At 36.8% G+C, this 17,872-nt stretch overlaps 2 protein-coding genes across 5 annotated transcripts; both read left to right on the forward strand.

The window, feature by feature from the left end:
* Positions 1-4,173: 4,173 nt before the first annotated feature.
* LOC131313555 (uncharacterized) lies at positions 4,174-8,217 on the forward strand. Of its 2 annotated transcripts, none has more exons than XM_058341926.1 (9): positions 4,174-4,640; positions 4,721-4,898; positions 5,218-5,351; positions 5,447-5,559; positions 5,654-5,915; positions 6,127-6,276; positions 6,566-6,645; positions 6,747-6,796; positions 7,630-8,217. In XM_058341926.1, exons 1-9 carry the CDS (start codon positions 4,242-4,244, stop codon positions 7,761-7,763), a joined length of 1,500 nt encoding a protein of 499 aa, XP_058197909.1. In that variant the 5' UTR covers positions 4,174-4,241; the 3' UTR covers positions 7,764-8,217. The 2 variants fall into 2 exon arrangements, with proteins under 2 accessions (XP_058197909.1, XP_058197910.1); XM_058341927.1 differs by having other exon boundaries at positions 4,721-4,781.
* Positions 8,218-11,442: 3,225 nt separating this feature from the next.
* Positions 11,443-15,445, forward strand: LOC131313934 (uncharacterized). Of its 3 annotated transcripts, none has more exons than XM_058342428.1 (7): positions 11,443-11,676; positions 11,764-11,804; positions 11,891-11,954; positions 13,006-13,194; positions 14,260-14,331; positions 14,816-14,994; positions 15,092-15,445. In XM_058342428.1, the coding sequence occupies exons 1-7, from the start codon at positions 11,527-11,529 to the stop codon at positions 15,207-15,209; spliced, it is 813 nt and encodes a 270-aa protein (XP_058198411.1). In that variant the 5' UTR covers positions 11,443-11,526; the 3' UTR covers positions 15,210-15,445. The 3 variants fall into 3 exon arrangements, with proteins under 3 accessions (XP_058198411.1, XP_058198412.1, XP_058198413.1); XM_058342429.1 differs by having other exon boundaries at positions 11,631-11,676; positions 11,896-11,954; XM_058342430.1 differs by having other exon boundaries at positions 11,654-11,676; positions 11,886-11,954.
* Positions 15,446-17,872: the final 2,427 nt, after the last annotated feature.

Genomic DNA, 17,872 nt, shown 5'->3' on the forward strand with positions numbered 1-17,872 from the left:
AAATCGTGGGATACACAATTGTATGGTAGGATTTCTATACAAAAAAGATACAGGATGGAATACGTATCGTTCTCCGAAAGAGACGATACAATCGTAGAATACGTATCGTGTATCGTAGATTTTTAACAACTATACTTAGAACAGTCATGCTATCACTTCAAGTTGGGGCCTTCCTGACAGGATCTAGAGGCATACATATAGTTTGTTTTTTATTATAGTTCATATTGTATGGTTAGTTGTTTTCGGTTGTTTTGGTTTGGGGTTTCTTCCGCGGCCTAACAGTGTATTTGTTTTGGTTTGTGGTTATTAAAAGTCTCGCACCTTATAAATAAATAAATAAGTAAAATTCAGTAGTAGGAGTAATTTTGTTCTCTAGTGTAATGCGTGGGCAAAGTTAATTCTCCTTAATTATAATTTATCAGTTACGAACGCTAACACTAATTAGCTAGTAAAGGAGATGTTTGATCTCCTCAAACTAGGACCGTAAAAATTCGATTACACATTATTATTGGTTACTTCAATTGTGACTAGCCCACCTCATTAATCCAAATTGTTTATCTTGTAACCTTTACGAAATGAATTGCACATGTCAAGATCAAGTTGATCAGATATCAATTGTCAACAAAATATAATTTTGAGAACAGATGGTTTGTTATTGGTTTAATTGAAATAAGAAAAGGTTTATCTTTCAGCGAATCACATGTAGAGATACTGATTGAGGAGCATCCCGTAGACCGCCTAAAAAGGAATATCTATTATTTGATCCATATCCTGACATAATAAGTCCAACAGGAGCAATACTTGAAATGGCAATCCATAAAAAAACAACACTAACGATATTGAGAGTGGCTAGAATAAGACGATAACCAAAAAGAATTACTTAATAACTTAATAAAATATATATATAAAACTGCTATGGATGACCCAATCCTGAATAAACAAGTATCACCTCTAGATGGAAGAAGATTCTATTTGAAAATCAATTTTATATATAAAAAACTGTTATGGATGACCCAATCCTGCTATGTCCCATTTACTAGAGCTGGAAGAATTTCCAAATGGCCAACGTATACGTTGTTGTATCCCTGCGAATATTCTCTTAATCGATCATGTGACAAGTAATTGTATCTGAATAACTTGACTTTTTGTTGTAAAGTACTATAATTTGGGAGAAGCTGGCCCACAGCTCTCCACTGCAAAATCTAATTTAAGATCGAGGACGGCAGGACAGCTATGGCCCGTTTTCCAACATAGAAACAATATATATACTACATTATACTACGTCGTTGATATATTTAATTATATAGGAAATCTTTTCTTATTCAAACAGTATATATAGAGAGAAGCTTCATCCTTCACTATAATTATAACTTAATTAAGAGGACGGCTCAATATTTATTTGAACATAAAAATATATTCAAATTCTAGAGACATAGTTGATATGTTCAAGGGGAATAACCATTCTAATTTAGACTTGTTTCTAAAAAGAAAGAGATGCCAATGCCAGCAAGGATTGTAGTCTATTTCGTAGCCCCTAGCAAAATTGTTTCTAACATACTCTAATAAATAAAGTCAAATAGCCGATACATAATTCATATGTTTTTTTATTTTTGTCATTCGTTAATCCTAATCTATTTTATCCTAAGGGACTTGGGAAGGGGGATGGATGCTCTTGGAAAATGAACCCTGCCCATATAAATTGCACTCCACTCCACTTGCATTCATATGTTCCTGGGATAGCCTTTGGTTCATTACATTTTTGTATTATTGATTATTTGCTTGAAAGACTTAAAAGAAGTTATAAACATGTTTGGTGTAGCTTTTTATAAGCTTAAATATAGTTCAAGCTATTTCGTTAGATAAGTTATAGAATAGCTTATTATCGAATGAATGTCTAAATTGTCCTTACTGATTCTATATTGGTACATTAAAATCAAGGAGAGTTTTGTCCATATGTAACTTTGTCAATTTTAAAATAAGCGAAAAGGATACAAATAAGAGCTTAAAACAATCTCACTTTTTGTAGTTAACTAAATTGAAAAAGCTAAATAAGTAATAATGTATAATTACTAGCAAACACTTTAAATCCGCTTCTTTTTTAAGCATATAAGTTGAATAAGTCACCTTATAAGATCATTCAATTAAGACTGCTTTTTTTTAAAGCAAATAAGCTGAATAAGTAAGCTTGTAATCACGTGGTGACTTAAAGGAAACAACGTCGATCGGGATGTTTTATTCTCATTTGATTTTTTGCAAGATCGGTCAACTAATTGTTATTTGTAAGTTGCACCAATCTACTCTTTGAAAGAAAAAATAACAAATAGCAAAAAAAAAATAAGTATCACTTGAAATGGTAAAACGTGACTAGTTATGGGCCCCATTCCACGTCTCGTGGCGGTTAGGGGCCAAATCTATAACTCAATGGACCTCGGTGAAATCCTTTCCCATGCTTAATTACAGACATTGATAGCTTACGTATTGAGTAGCATTGGAATGATCCTTGGGGTCACAGTTTGCTCGGTCCTTAACTTCTATCTCAGAATTAGTCGAAGTACGCAAATTGGCTTGGACACACGGTAAAGAAAAAACCAAAAAAACATTTGAATGTTTCTTAAATAAGAACTTGGGAAAACTGGCTCTCCCCCTTTCTTCTCTTGTGCAACGGTCATAATTATAGGACCTCTTTGTTAATAGTGGGTTAGCGGTGTGGGCATGTGGCGACGTGTGCAGGTGATTCGGATTATGGGTTGGAATTTTGGTGCATGGTCGGCTTAGTTTTAGGTTTAGGTATTTAATTGCTAGTATCGTTTAAGCATTAGACTTTTAGACTAAATAGTACTGGGCGTATTGCAGTATTAATTTTATATAGGTATTTATATTACGATTAACATTGTTGGAGCATAAATTAAATTTAATATTTTGGCACAGGAAATTTAAGTCCAAACAAGTCTAATTGACAAAATCCAAAGATGGAAGATATTATTGAAGAAGATATAAATATCTAGTCCTTAGGAACACTAAAATATTTATGTCTAGAAGCTCTAGAATATCCTTGCGAAATATCTAGAGTTTTTTTGTGAAAATTAGTCACATGTGTAATTCTAAAATTACCTCAAAGTTTATCTTGTATGAAAATATCTTTATACTAGAGCCTTCTATGCAGTAGTATAAATAGGGATGGGTCTAGCTATTTTCTACCAAGCCAAAAAAAAGTTTGAGTTTCAATGTAATACAAATAGTCTCATTCCCCACTGTTGTCTTTAGTGCCCCACTGTTGTCTTTAGTGTTCTGCTTTTCCAAAATCTTGTCCAACTAAATAATAGAAACTCACGTATCTTAAGATACACGATACATAGCCCGATACAATATATACAATTGAAAAGACGATACAAGATACGTATCCTGATTTGAAAACATTAGTTCTGAGAAGGTTTCACCATTCCCTTATAGTCAGGAATCCCCTAATGTCTTTAACAATTCTGGTAAACAATTGAACTGCATAAGTAGCTTTCCATTGAAAGATGCGATAATTACGTTCTTGCCAAAAGGCATATGCAACTGCAGCAAAGGAGGCCTTGAGGCAGGTATAACGCAAATCTTTCCCCTTGGTGTTGGTATAGAATCACTACAGAATAATCTCCAAGTTCACCTGTACCCCTTGGACTAGATTTTTATTCATCAAAACCTACCAAATTGATAGCGAAAAAGGGCATTCAAAGAACAAATGGGAGTGTGTCTCCACGTTGCTGCTGCACAATGAGCAACAATCATTCTTAATGAACCCCCATTTCCTCAATCTGTCTTTGCTTTTAGTCGATGTAAAATAGTAGCTAACCACAAGTTACAATTAATTATGGAGAAGCTGTGAAAAACAAAAAGACAAAAAATGAAGAAGAAGAAGAAGAAGAAGAAGAAAAGGAGAAAGCACCTTGGGAGGCAATAAAACTCGTCATGGGGGCCCATGGACTCAATTAGAAAAAACGTGGAAAATCAAATTAATTTTAATATCCCTAAAAGAAGCCAGCTTACTCATGGAATTCTATGATTAAATATTAATGTTGAATAATTCAAAAGAGAATTTGTCAAGGCTTCAGAAAATCGCCAACTCTTTCCAAATGATTCCCAATTCAATATTCTATACCAAGTTAAGTATATAAGTAATGTGTGTTTCTAACAAACACGAAACGCCTAATATAATCACTCTAATCAAGCGGACCCTTAGAGTTCTCTAGCTACCTACCATGAACTCTCGCACTCTTCTATTTCGCTTCACTCATTTCTCTCTCATAGTCCTCTTAACCTCTATTTCTGCTGCCTCATCCCACAAAATCCCAAGGCTCAGTGTACTCCATGAAACAATCACAAGAGGGACATCCAAGACCATCTCAACCTTTGATCCAGAGGACTTGGAAACCTTTTTTTACCCTCAAACACTTGATCATTTCAACTACCAGCCAGAGAGCTATACAACTTTCAAACAAAGATATGTAATCAACTATAAGCATTGGGGCGGCGCAAATGAAAGCGCGCCGATCTTTGTTTACCTTGGCGACGAGGCACCGATCGATGGTCAGCTTCCAATAATTGGGTTTCTTATCGATAATGCCCCTCATTTCAAAGCTCTCCAAGTTTATATAGAGGTATAAACATATACCATGTTACTCCATTTTGTTAAACGAGTGAAAGATTTTTACAGTCATCTTCTTTTTGTGGTTTTCAGCACCGGTTTTACGGAGAATCAATTCCTTTTGGAACAACAAAGAGTAATGAAAGCACTCAAGGTTATTTCAATTCGGCTCAGGCTCTTGCAGATAGTGCAAAGTTGATCATTTACTTGAAGAAAAAGCTATCTGCGCATAATTCCCCGGTTATTATTTCTGGAGGATCATATGGAGGAAGTGAGTAATACAACAATTTAGAGTAATCCCTCGGTCTCATTTTTAAGTTATTTACAAAAAAAAATCGTGTTATTGTTTTGGATCAATAAATGTAGCACTTTCGACAAGATCTTATAAAATATGTTTTTGTCAATTTAAAAATCTTTAATGTAGAGAGACGAAATTCAAAAAATTATGCGCATAAGTGATTTATTTATTTTATTCAAAAAATAGAATCATTTTCCATAAAGCACAAAAATTATTGAACATTAATTGGGCATACATATTTAAAATTGCTTTCTTGTGTAGTTCTTCTAATTTGTTTTTTTCCTCTATAAAGTGTTGGCTGCATGGTTCCGGCTGAAGTACCCCCATGTTGCTCTCGGAGCTCTGGCCTCATCAGCTCCGATCCTTTACTTTGATGACATTACTCCACATGACGCATACTTTGTAGTTGTCACCAAGGATTTCAAAGTAAAACGTAAAAACCTTTAATTTCATTTTCTTTTTCTAGTCGAACCTGAACCTTAAGTAATGAAAATAGTAACGATATTTGGATGCTATTACAGGAAGCTAGTAAGAGTTGCTACAAAACAATACGAAAATCATGGTCCGTAATTGATAGAGTCTCTTTGCAGCCCAACGGTCTCACATACCTAAGCCAGAAATTCAAGACATGCAGGTAAATTGCTCATTCCTGATTTGTCCTAACGTAGAATTTAACCGATATATCCAAAATGAATTAGTACTTATCTAATTGTTGTCCTAATTTTCAGCCCGTTGAGCGATGCTGCGGAACTCAAGAACTTCTTAATTTATACATATGCTGGTGCAGCTCAATATGACATGCCACCATCATATCCTGTTACACAGATTTGTGGGGGAATCAATGGTGCAAAAGGAAATGATGTTCTTGGCAAGATATATGCAGGCCTTGTAGCCTATCATGGAAACCAGACATGCTTTGTCAACCAAATCGATGGTAGTACTCCATCGGCTGATGATTCGGATGTAGCAGATTTAGGATGGGGTTGGCAAGTAAGTTTATACACTAATTACATCTTCTTTCAGAAGGCAATGATTATACATCCGTACGTAATTAATCAAAAACCGCCATGCATTGCAAAAAAGGAGAAGAAGAAGAAGAAACCTCCATGAATAAAACTCGTAGACTAAGGACATGTTTGGTTCGATTGAATGTCATTTAAAATTAATGTCACCGATCGGACTTGGTTGCGTATATGTGTAGGCATGCACTGAGATGGTGATACCCATCGGCATCGGCGGCTCCATGTTCCAACCACAACCTTTCAATCTTGAGCAATACGGCTTGAATTGCCTAAGTGAGTACGGGGTATTACCTCGGCCCAACTGGGTCACAACCTACTATGGAGGTCATGTAAGTCCTTTTTGATTTTTGTTTGATTGCTACTGTATATTTATTCACTTCTAGCTAGTCGCTTTGTTTTTCTATTAATAAAACCTTTATTTTTACGGGGATAGTAAATAAAAATTTGATTGGGATTCTGATTATGTGGATGCCTGTGTGGTAGAAAGGGCGAAGATGAAGGGATCGATAATGCATTGATGAGACTAATTTTATCTCATCTTTGGCTCGATTTTATTTCCGCCCTCAGTAATTTCTTAATCCAAACACGACACTGATTTCATTTATATTGCTTTTGCAGGATATAAAATTGGTTCTCCGAAGGTTTGCTAGCAACATTATTTTCGCCAATGGTCTCAGAGATCCTTACAGCAGTGGAGGGTAAATTAGACTCAAATAGTTTAAGTATTAGGAAAAGAAATTAGATTCACCTAGTTGACTTAGTTTAATCAATTTATGATAATTTTTTTTACTACATGCAGGGTGTTGGAGGACTTGTCAGACACTCTTCTTGCTGCTTATACTGCTGACGGTGTGTGCCCCTCAACCATCTTAATCTTTATACGCAATTTTCATTGTTATTTTTTTACTAGAATGCTGTGATGGTAGTATTCTCGTAACTAAAAGATCATACCTCAACGAACTTAATTAAGATTTAAGGTACATACACCCTGCCACCCATGAACCAGCTCAATCCGAACATTTCGTAATATAATATCATGCATATTCTTTTATTTGTATAACATTACCACGATAAATGATGGAAACAATTATGCATGTATATATATCCTAGAGTAAATGTGTAAGGGCAGAGCTAAGATTATTAGTTTATTACAATATTAATGAGTAACATAGCTCTGCCAGGGGCCAACGGGCCCCGGCCCCCCTAACCTTAGCTCCCCAAGCATTTAAGTTTTAAAATTTTTATTTTGTACATACTTGATTTTGAATATTATTGACAATTATTCGTGTATAGCTACTTATAATCTTAATAATTTTGGTCCGATTTGATAAAAAATTAGTTATTTTACATTCTCATTTCTCTATTTCTTTCATAAATAAAAAATAAGTACGTGACAATTAAATTAGCCTAAAGAATCATTTTAATGTACAAATGTAGTGAATCGAAATGCAAAAAACCTTATGATATAATAAGTATATGTTCCGATAAAAAAATATGTCTTTTAAGCCAGCCCCCGAAGTCAAAATCATGGCTCCGCCACCAAGCTCTGCCATTATGCATTATGTGGATCACCTCATACAAAATGACATGTCTCATTCTATTTCTCAGCTACAAGTAAAATATGGAAAATCACTAGGTTTCTAATTTTGTGTGAAGATTTAAATTGTTAAATAATTTTACAGGATCTCATTGCTTGGATATTCTTATTGCAACGGAAACTGATCCGCAATGGCTGATAGAGCAAAGAAAGGTGGAAGTTAAGATCGTTGAAGGATGGCTCAAAACATACTATGCTGATCTTCGGGCTTTGACGTAGTAGATTAAGATAAAGAGAAATACCACAAATAAAAGCAAATTTAATAAACATGCTCATTTTTTTGTCATTCAATCTGCCAGGTCGTAGTATAGTCCAGTGTCTTCTTCTTTCTATGTTTCAGCTACTTACAACAAAACTAGGTTCTGACGCCAAGGCCTCTACCCCAATTCCGATGCCAATAAGTCAATAACCACACCCAAACACACACTCATTTGCACAGCCACACACTTGTGTTGATGGGTGTGTAATTTGAGTGTGGTTGTAACATATTTGTTCTGGTGCACGATACCAGCCTATCCAGCTGGTACCACCATGCTTTGTATTTTCCTTGCCGGTTTCATGAGGTTGGGATATAACCCGATCGGTCTATCATTTGACATGGCAGCTGTAAGAGATTATTTAGTTTTCCAATATTTCGGTCCTCCTTATATAGTTAAGAGTTATGTTTAATTTAGATGTCATTTTTGCTTTGGTCTGTCAGTTCTATTTTAATTTCCAAACCTTGTTTTACCCATTTAGGTATATTCTCTTTGTTAAAAAAATGCTCTCACGTGCCATGTTCTTCTTGTTTATGTAATTGAGACTGATACCATTTTGGTGGAAACAATCGTAGCATATATATTTTCTGTTTAATTGGAACTTGAATTTAATCTTAAGGAAAAATTTCTTTCGTTTTCTTAATTAATTTATTAGCAAGAGAAAGTTATTACTACCCTTTGATAAATGATTTCCAAAAATTAAAGAGATTGAGAGCACGAAGACATCACAACGAAGAGAAAACATCCCCAACTATGTTGATACACTGGACCCCAAGAGAAACGGTAAATGGTTAGCCAGGAGCCTTCCAAAAGTGCAAAAATGCAAAAGGCCAAAGTGAAACAGCAACACATTAAAACGATAGCATGCCCCTAATAACAAATTAATGACTCTCTTAATAACAATAGAGTAACCAGAAATTGTATCACCAGCAGCACCATCACTAAAGTAGCATCCAATTCCAATAACATCAACCAAGGATATCCAGAGCCAACAACACCAGCAACACAGAAGCAACACCAGAACAAACCATAAGAAATGAGCACCAAAACCAGTAAAACTAACCAGACATAGTAGCAGAACATGTAGCTGTAGAGAAGCGAAAACTAGATTATGCCGCCCTTATGCAATTACATTCAAAAACTGCATTAACACGGTTCTTGTGTTTTGTTTGTACCCTCCCAAATTGGACCCCGGAACCAGCACTTTTTGTTGGAAAATTTCCAGATATTGTGAATGAAAATAGGGGCATTCGGAGGGTCTCCCAAGACAACCGAAAAGGCTTCCCGTTGATACATTGTATCTGTCCTTCAATTTTCAACAGTTTTCAGCTACATAATACCCCATTATGTATGGTTTGTATTATGTATGGTTTATGGCAGTATTAAAGTTCCTATTCAATACAGCAGTTTTCCCCAATTCAATTGCTGTGAATTCAATACCTCGAATCAATTCCAGGCTGTTACGAAGACTATCAGAGATGTATATAATGGGTAGTTCGTTCTTCATTCTGAACGAAGTTCACGAGTTCCCTAAGTCACTCTGATATATCGTTCTTGTGAGAGAAATAGAGAGGCAGACGTTTGTTCAGTTTGCCAAGGCAGTCGAAGGAGGTGTTCTGAAGGCTTGTGGTTTAGCCGAGCCAACCCTGGGAGGAAGACGCTGACAAATCCTACTACACCCATGGTAGGCGGTGAATCTTTCTTAAGCTTGTTGGGAAAAAGGGGATTTGTCAGCGTCTTCCTCCCATGGTTGACTCGGCTAGACCCCAAGCCGCCGGAACACCACCGTTGACTGCCTTGGCAAATTGACTACTGTCCGCCTCTCTCTCTCTCTCTCTCTCTCTCTCTCTCTCTCTCTCTCTCTCTCTCTCTCTCTCTCTCTCTCTCTCTCTCTCTCTCTCTCTCTCTCTCAACGAATATCAGAATATGATGGAGTGTTGTGAATTTTCTAGTGCCAAATGGAGAACGAGATACTCCAATATATACACATCAAGTGACCCTGTGTAACACCCAGAATTGATTTCAGCCATGAATAAGGGAGAATCAACACACAAAACTGCCAGAATGAATTGCAAGTGTAAATACCGCCATTAACCTGTATTCATGGGGGTAATAACTAGCTAAAACTACTAGAAATTTGTATAGCCTCTTCCAAATTCAATGAACCAATGGGAGCCCTTTCAGTTGCCTCGGAAGACCCTCCGAACGTCCCAATTATCATTCACATAATCTGGAAATTTTCCACGAGTTTGAATAAAAGTGTACAATCCCTTTTACAATTTTTGGCCCAAGAACAACATTCAAACTAATATTCAAGATGTAAGCGCGGAGTTGACAGATAAAGATAAAGAATGGTAAATGCTGATTTTGTTCTTCAAGCTTTTCTGTCACACTTCTTTTCTTTTTGGTTCTATTTATGCTTGGAGTGACGAGATAATTGAAGGCAGCTCCACTAGCCGTTGGAGCAATTTGTTTAGCCAATAAATCTTGCTTTGAATTGTTTCCTTCTTCAACTTTTGAAACCAAATATTCCATTTCTCCATCCACTAGCCGTTAGTATATCTTCTAGTAGCCAATCAATTCTTTGGTTTCCTTTTCTTTGCCACTAATCTGCAAGCCATGTAATATGGGAATTTCCATTAGCCGTTGGAGTTAAATCTCATAAATCGTGTAACCAATAATTCCTTTCATTTAAAGCATGTTCTAACCAATTAAGTTAGGAAAAGATTTGTCCATAACACCCAACCAAAAGTAAACTAGCTAATCAAACCAGCACTCTTAACACCCAACCAAAAGTAAACTAGCTAGTAGCAAAACGCCAAACCATTACTTCTCACACCAGATTATGCAGCCAAACTAGATTATACCGTCCTTGCGATATAGTAACATCCCAACATATGCAGTATTACAACAATTGTGGGGCATGTACCCTCCCAACAGTAGCTCCAAAAAAAAAATTCCAAAATAGCCAAAAACCAATAATCCTCACACCCGAACCACAGAAATGGGCCTAAATGAAGATGTAGGTTGACTCGGTTCTCGCTCCCGTGTAAATTCAATTTATCGTTAGTTTGCAATTACTATTGTCGCTCCAAATTTCATTCTATTGAGATGTGACTCTAGTATGCAAATTTCATTCTTGCTATTGATTCATAGCCACAACCAAACGTGGGAAGAGGATCGATTATTAATTCAATCTCAATTCCTCCAATTCCATTCTATTCTAATTTGCATTCTACCACATCCAACCAAACGCAGCCTTAGTATTTGCATTTTGGAACTATAAACAATTGAAGGGGCCAGTTTGGGAAGTCACTAAGAGCCCGTTCCAGAAACCTTCTTAAAAAATAAGCAGCTTATTTCACATTTTCAAATTCAAAAATAATATAAATAAAAAATAATTTTTCAATTTTTTTTGTATCGTATAAAAGAACTCGGTGAGATCTTTCAAATAAGATTCATATTGCATATTTTTAGATTTTAATAAACCTATAATTTTTGAGCTTGAAATTGCCTTCTTAAAAAATAAGGACTTTTTTTTCATTCTGGAACGGGTCCTAAATGGGCCTAAAATGAAGAAAGAAGCCCCTTATCCATTCGCTCTTTTTTGGGACCCCTGCGGCCCACTTGGGCCCAAAAAACAGTCAGTTGTCCGGACTGGAGGAGGAAGGAGAGAGAGAGAGAGAGAGAGAGAGAGAGAGAGACGAAGCGAAACGAGATCGAAGATGTTGCGATGGAAGCGACTGAGCTCTACGGCACCGGAAATTCTCAGTCGTCGACTCTTGCTCACGCTCGAAGGTATTAGTCCCTTCTCTCTCATCCCTTCGCACCATCCATCACGAAGGACGTCGAATCGCTTTCTCGATATTTACCAGGTCTCCCACCCATCTTTTCCTTTTCTTCCCTTTCCGAGGAACTTCCCTATGGTTCTTCTACTGTAAATATTTACCTTTTGATTACAGATTGGAAACAAAGCTGCAATCGAGAAAGAGCGTGCTCGGCTGTACGTATGTTGTGTATATAGAAACGTGAGATGAATTTTGAACTCTTCCGCTTAATTGATGATGATAATGTTATGATCTCGGGCAGTGCAGATGAGATGAATCGAGGTTACTTTGCTGACATCTCTGAGATGAAGCAACACGGTGGTAAGGTACCATTAACTTTACATTTCCAAATTCCAATTGCTGTATTGTAACTCATGTGAAATTTATGTTCAACTTTAGTGTTTACTTTTTAGTTTGGGTTGAGAGGAATTGAGGCGTACGTGCTAACTGAGTACTAACTGAGTAATGCTAATTAGATTATAAAATGCTTATGTGGCGCTACCATGTAAATACTCCCTCCGTTACCATTTTTTAGTCCCTCGTTCCATTATAACCGGATAGTAAATTGAATATATTTTTCAATTGGGAACACTTTTTATATGCAATATGTATCTTGTTTGATAGCTCTCGATCAGTATTATTAAACAAAGTTTTCAAAATCATCTAAAACCTCATAGATTACAAGATATAATCAATTGAAAAGTGGCATGGACTCATAGATTACAAGATACAATCAATTGAGATTAAATTCTTTACACCGTCGGTGTAAACATTTGTTTCCTCCAAATCAATTACATTGCGCCACGTCGTCATGTTCTATTGATTGGGACCACTATTTTGTTCTATTGATTGGGACCACTGTTTTGCGACGTAGCGCAATGTAATTGATTTGGAGGAAACAAATGTTTACACCGGCGGTGTTAAGAATTTATTCTCTAATCAATTGAAAAGCGGCATGGACTCCAAAGGACTAAAAATTTGGACGAGGGAGTACATTATTGGTTACAGAAATAATTGGGTGGGGCCTTTTTGCTAATGTGCCCACCTATGTGCTAATGTGTTAGTGTCACATAAGCATCTAGTACACTAGTTATTAAACATCAATTGTCCTTAGCATCAACCCTAAGGAGTTGGTTGAATGGAAGGATAATAGTAAGTAAAGAGGCTAGTCAAGATGCACACAAGTTGACTAAGACGCCCAGTTATGAAAAAAAAAAAGTTGTCATTGGCATTACTTGGTGCTACATGGACAATTTCGTAGAATCATTTCATTGTGAACATTTCTACTAGATTAAAGATCATGTATGTTCATATGCTGCTATGCATTGTCTGGTGTTGCTAGTTTGTAATTAAATGTAGTGGTGTTGCTTCATGTAGATTGCAGCAGCCAACAAGATTATAATCCCGGCAATGGCAGCTGTGAAATTTCCAGGACTAGAAGTAAATTTTACAGATGGTACAGCTCTTAAGCTGCCCATTACATCCAATGGCAATGATGTCGATGCTTGCAAGTCCAGTGTCCCGAAGGCAACCTTACTATGTCTTTCTTTCCGAGCTAGTTCTCAGGTTTGAAGTACATGGTTCGCCAATCATACTTTGCATTATTACTAAAATGGTTGAAATTAATTCGCAAGGACAATAGTTCATACAATGCATTCCTATACATTGTTTATTTGAAATTTAATTGCAAGAGATTCTTTTAGGAAGGCCAATGCCTTGTTTGGATCGTAACTTGAAAAAAATTTCCCAACTCAAAAAATACTCATTACCCCTACTCCTAATCATTACTCTCATTATCTCCAATCATTACTCTTATTTCTCTCTCTATATCTCTCCACTCATTACCCCAATCTCCAATTATTACCCTACTTTCTCTCTCCATCATTACCCAAAAATTCTTTTCAAATTTTCCAAAGTTGTCATCAAAACACAGCACAAGTCATCCTTCCTTATGACTGTTGCAGGGCTTTCATATGAAGTTCCAAATAGCAGTATATTCCAGTTTTCCAACCAATGAGCAAAAATGTATAAATTTGGCTGGTAATCCCACAGGTAGAAGTAAATGAGGACTGTTTAACCACTGTGGTGGGAAGTATTATTAAAGTATATGGTTCCAAACAGGTGATTGGTAGAAGAGGTTTCAGTTTCACCCTTTTATTTCTTCTCTCTCTCCAAATACCGGCCCAAATGACCAGAAAACGAGGAGCAATGAATGGATACATATTCCGCCCTGTGTTTCCGCCTCTAAAAGATTAGAGAAGAAATAAGAATAGGACATGTTTGGACATGTATTTGCAAAATGAAGGGAGCTTCCCATTGGCGTTCATATCCACGACATGTTTGACGCAGTCTCACAGACATTGCACCTTCTTGGAAATTGATATTCTTGTTAGCATTAGCCTCCCTTTTATTGATATTCTTGTTAGACATTGCACCTTCTTGGAAATCTTCCTAATTGTGGGCTTGGGCTGTTATTTAAGGCCTCTAATTAAGACTTTCAACCTCTGAAAACTAACTTTTAGAAGATAATTTGCTGGAAGTTCTGGTCTGCCGTATACTCGAGAGGTAGCTTACGCGTTCAAGGAGAGACACTGACGGTTATCATTGATATTCTTTGTTGACACTTCACAGGCAATGGTGGATTCTTGGAGCGTGCCTTTTGGTGAGGCTTTCAATAACTCGGAGAAAGTTCAGATATATGAGGTACTCTAGCTTTGTTGCTTAATTGGAAGACTGGTTCATTTCTTCTTTTTCGTTGTCACTAAAACAAAAGGGAAAGCTCCTTACTAATTATTACATACCTAGAATCTGATGCTACAGGATACACCATAACATTGTTTGGTATGCACTTTTGAGTGTGATACAGGATCAATGGTTAGCTTCTTCGCTACTTGTACACAATTCAGGGTGATACACATTTTTCTAAAGAAAGTTGAAATAAGCTTTGTCCTTCAGTTAGGGGATTCATGACAAGCAACTTGTGTTCTCTCCTTAATTGAGTCAAACAATTTAGTGGTTTTTTTTATCGTCAACACCACTACTTCTATTAATTTCAAACAGTTTCCCATTTTCTTATACTTGATTGATCTATAAATATTGTCCAGGCTGGATGATTAGGCCATGAACATAGCCTTGATCTTGATCACAAGTTGGTTTCTTTTTAGACTCATGGCTACTGCATGTTTAGGTCTCGTTTATAGACTCTTGGCTACTATCGCGCAATCCAATTAAGTGGCTGCTCCTTCGGGTGATGAGGAAATCTAAACCTGATGGAAGGATGGCTATGCTCCAGAGACAGATTGTTTATTCGTTTGGAGACCATTATTACTTCAGGAAAGAGATTAAAATATTGAACCTTCTCACTGGGTATGAATCTTCTCCATTTTTGTGGTTTTGTTAATAATCGGCCAGATAAGAATGGTTGTTCTGAAGCTTGCTCTCTGTTTCTTTTTGCTCTCCACAGGTATATATTCTTGCTTGATAGTTTTGGGAGAATACGGTGGCAAGGTTTTGGTTTGGCAAAACAAGAGGAACTATCGTCGCTGTTGTCTTGCACATCACTCCTATTGGAAGAGAAATAATTGAAATGAGGGGCCAAAGGAAGGGTATGGTTTTGGAGTGTGAAATTCTTTTTTATACTGTGTTTTGTACTGCTGATGTTTTTTTTCGAGGAATTTAGTTATGGTATGTGTAATTGATATGGTTGATAGATGTCAATTAGTTGGTTCCATAAGCATGAATTTTGTTGGAAACAAATATATACACCAAAAGTTATGGTGTTTAACCCAAATATAAAACATGTCAGCTTGTCTTGTTATGTATTGGTGCGTTTATCAGGACACACTACACATGTATGTGCATGTACCAACTGAATGGACTTCGCCAGTGTTCTATGCGAATTGAAGAGGTCCATCTAACCTTTCCTTGAACCCAACAGCTCTCTATATCTTCAGAGCTCCATTTCGTATCAGAATTTCATTCTCTTATTCCAATGCAACATCCTGTTTGGCCGGTTATTTATTTCTGGTATACCCGCTGTTTTTGCTGATCTATCTACGTGGGCGCTTTACACGATGTGAATCTTTGGAAAGAAAGATGATGAGTTTTTTTGGGAGTCTATTGTCTGGAACTTCACAATAGGCTTATCGCGATATGGTGGCTTCATAGTGCTTATTATTCTTGACTTGGAATCTCGATGAGAAAACCGAATACGGATCATATATTTCACGGCTGCAAACGTGTCGGGAGTATCATTGGAGCTGCAATCATGTCCCTTTGGGAGGGAGCATCCTAATGTGCTGCTTCTCAGAGAAATCCGATTGCTTGCATGTTGGCGTTTTTTGCATGTTACTTGGACTCTTGAAGAAAGACATGGCGGAAGTTGTGGAGCTAAATGTCAGGGACTGTCTCACAATACTTCCATTACCACGAAGTGTACCATTTTCTCTCTCTTCAACTGCTTCCACTCAATCTCCAAATTATCATCAGTGATAAAATTATCCCAGTTCTGAACGTAGACCAAAGATTCTGCACGCCCGGCATTCATTTTATTCCTCTTTATGCTACGGATGTAGTCGCATGTGGCCAATTCGATCTCTTTCAGCACAACAGGTGTTAACACATTGAGACAAAACCTTAACGGCCAAACCATAAAGCTCAGGAGCACTACAGTGCACACATTGTATCTCTATCTTTTATAGCTTGATCAGGACTAGAGAAAGAACCTGCATGTGTTGCTGACAAAAATGGCTGGGTTGCTGATGAACTAGAGATGCTTCCTTTGAATCTTTCACAAGCCAGCGATCGACAACATCCGAATAGACCTTTTGAACATCTGGATTGGCATGAGGTTTTTTCCTTTTCTCTCCACCCCGGAGCCAAACTTGTTAACCAAGAATGCGAATAATGGTGTGGAGTAAGTGCGTATGCAACTGTAAATAGAGGTACATCTGCTTTCTCCCATCCTTCAGCAACCAGATTTTGGATGACTCGCCTCAGATCAGCATCGTCTGGCAATGCGACGTTAAGGGGATCCCAACATGTCCTCGATTCTTTGATAAAACTTCCCCAATACAAGCTCTATTGGAATCACAGTAGCATATCATATCCCATTTGAGTCTCATGAATGTCACTGTAATCCTCAGATTCTTCCAGAAATCATCGTCCAGAAGGGCTTTTTCTCACCTCGTCATGCTCCATCTTTGAGTTTATCCCATTCCTCACTCAAAACCATATTGATCAGAGCATTCTTTACACGAATAATATGCTCTAGCACTTAAAAAAAATAAAGCTTAATAAGAGAGCTAATATTCGGGATTCTATCAAATTCAGTAAATTCAGGTTGAGCTTGACAATATTTTTCGTTTCCATTTCGCAAGAATTTGGTTTGTGGTCAATTACTTCTTTTTCCTCTGGTGAATGGTGGCGGCTAAAGTTTCATCTTACTAGCCTTATATATGTTGTCGACATGCATGTTCCGTCATTTTACTCCAAATGATTATTATTACCCTTGGATTTTTTTAAATAAAATAAATAAATAAAAAACAGTAAATTTAGAACCAGCCCATTTGGTAGTAGCTCTCAAGCTTTCTGCTTATAGTTGCCATGGATGCTTTTTGAGAGAATCCTCAGCAATCTAGAGTGTTGCAAAGGCGTGGATGGTGCTTGAAAATATTACAAGTACTACTATATAGTTAGTCTTAGAAGATGTTATGCTCTTACATAGTGTGGATGCTTTTGAGAAAATTCTCAGTCCTCTAACTTGATATCAACAACACACACAAAAAAAGAGGGGGATAAAATTGAGATTTTGGGGAAAAAAAAATAAGAAGGTGAAATGGATATATTATGGTTCTTTCTTTTTCTTTTTTGGTGGAAGAGCAAGAAATGCATTAATAAGAATAAGAAAAGTACAATTGTGATGTCGCCGTTAAAATAATGAAGACACGCTAGCGATGAGCGAAAACCAAACTAGGGCCTAAGGAACAGGACACATTATACTGATCCGCAAAACACAAAATACATAACTACTATTCTATCGCCAGAAGATAAAGGGCAACAAGATGCCTAGGAACGCCGACAACAAGCGAAAGTCAACAAAGGCCTAAGGAACAAAACACAGCGTGGATATATATATGGTTCTATGAATTTGAAAAATAAAAATTCAGTATTAATTGTTCCAAATAAAATACTACTATGGTTTATGGCATTCTCTAAACAAGGGATGTAACATGTTGGATAGGTT

Source organism: Rhododendron vialii, chromosome 13a, assembly GCF_030253575.1.
Source record: "Rhododendron vialii isolate Sample 1 chromosome 13a, ASM3025357v1".
Classification (NCBI taxonomy): Eukaryota; Viridiplantae; Streptophyta; class Magnoliopsida; order Ericales; family Ericaceae; genus Rhododendron; species Rhododendron vialii.

Coding starts and splice junctions, on each gene's coding strand:
- LOC131313555 (XM_058341926.1), top strand. CDS start 4,242: ATGAACTCTCGCACTCTTCTATTTCGCTTCACTCATTTCTCTCTCATA. Junction 4,899..5,217: donor TGGAGGATCATATGGAGGAA/GTGAGTAATACA, acceptor TCCTCTATAAAG/TGTTGGCTGCATGGTTCCGG. Junction 5,352..5,446: donor TTGTCACCAAGGATTTCAAA/GTAAAACGTAAA, acceptor ATGCTATTACAG/GAAGCTAGTAAGAGTTGCTA.
- LOC131313934 (XM_058342428.1), top strand. CDS start 11,527: ATGTTGCGATGGAAGCGACTGAGCTCTACGGCACCGGAAATTCTCAGT. Junction 11,955..13,005: donor TGAAGCAACACGGTGGTAAG/GTACCATTAACT, acceptor TGCTTCATGTAG/ATTGCAGCAGCCAACAAGAT. Junction 13,195..14,259: donor CTTTCCGAGCTAGTTCTCAG/GTTTGAAGTACA, acceptor GACACTTCACAG/GCAATGGTGGATTCTTGGAG.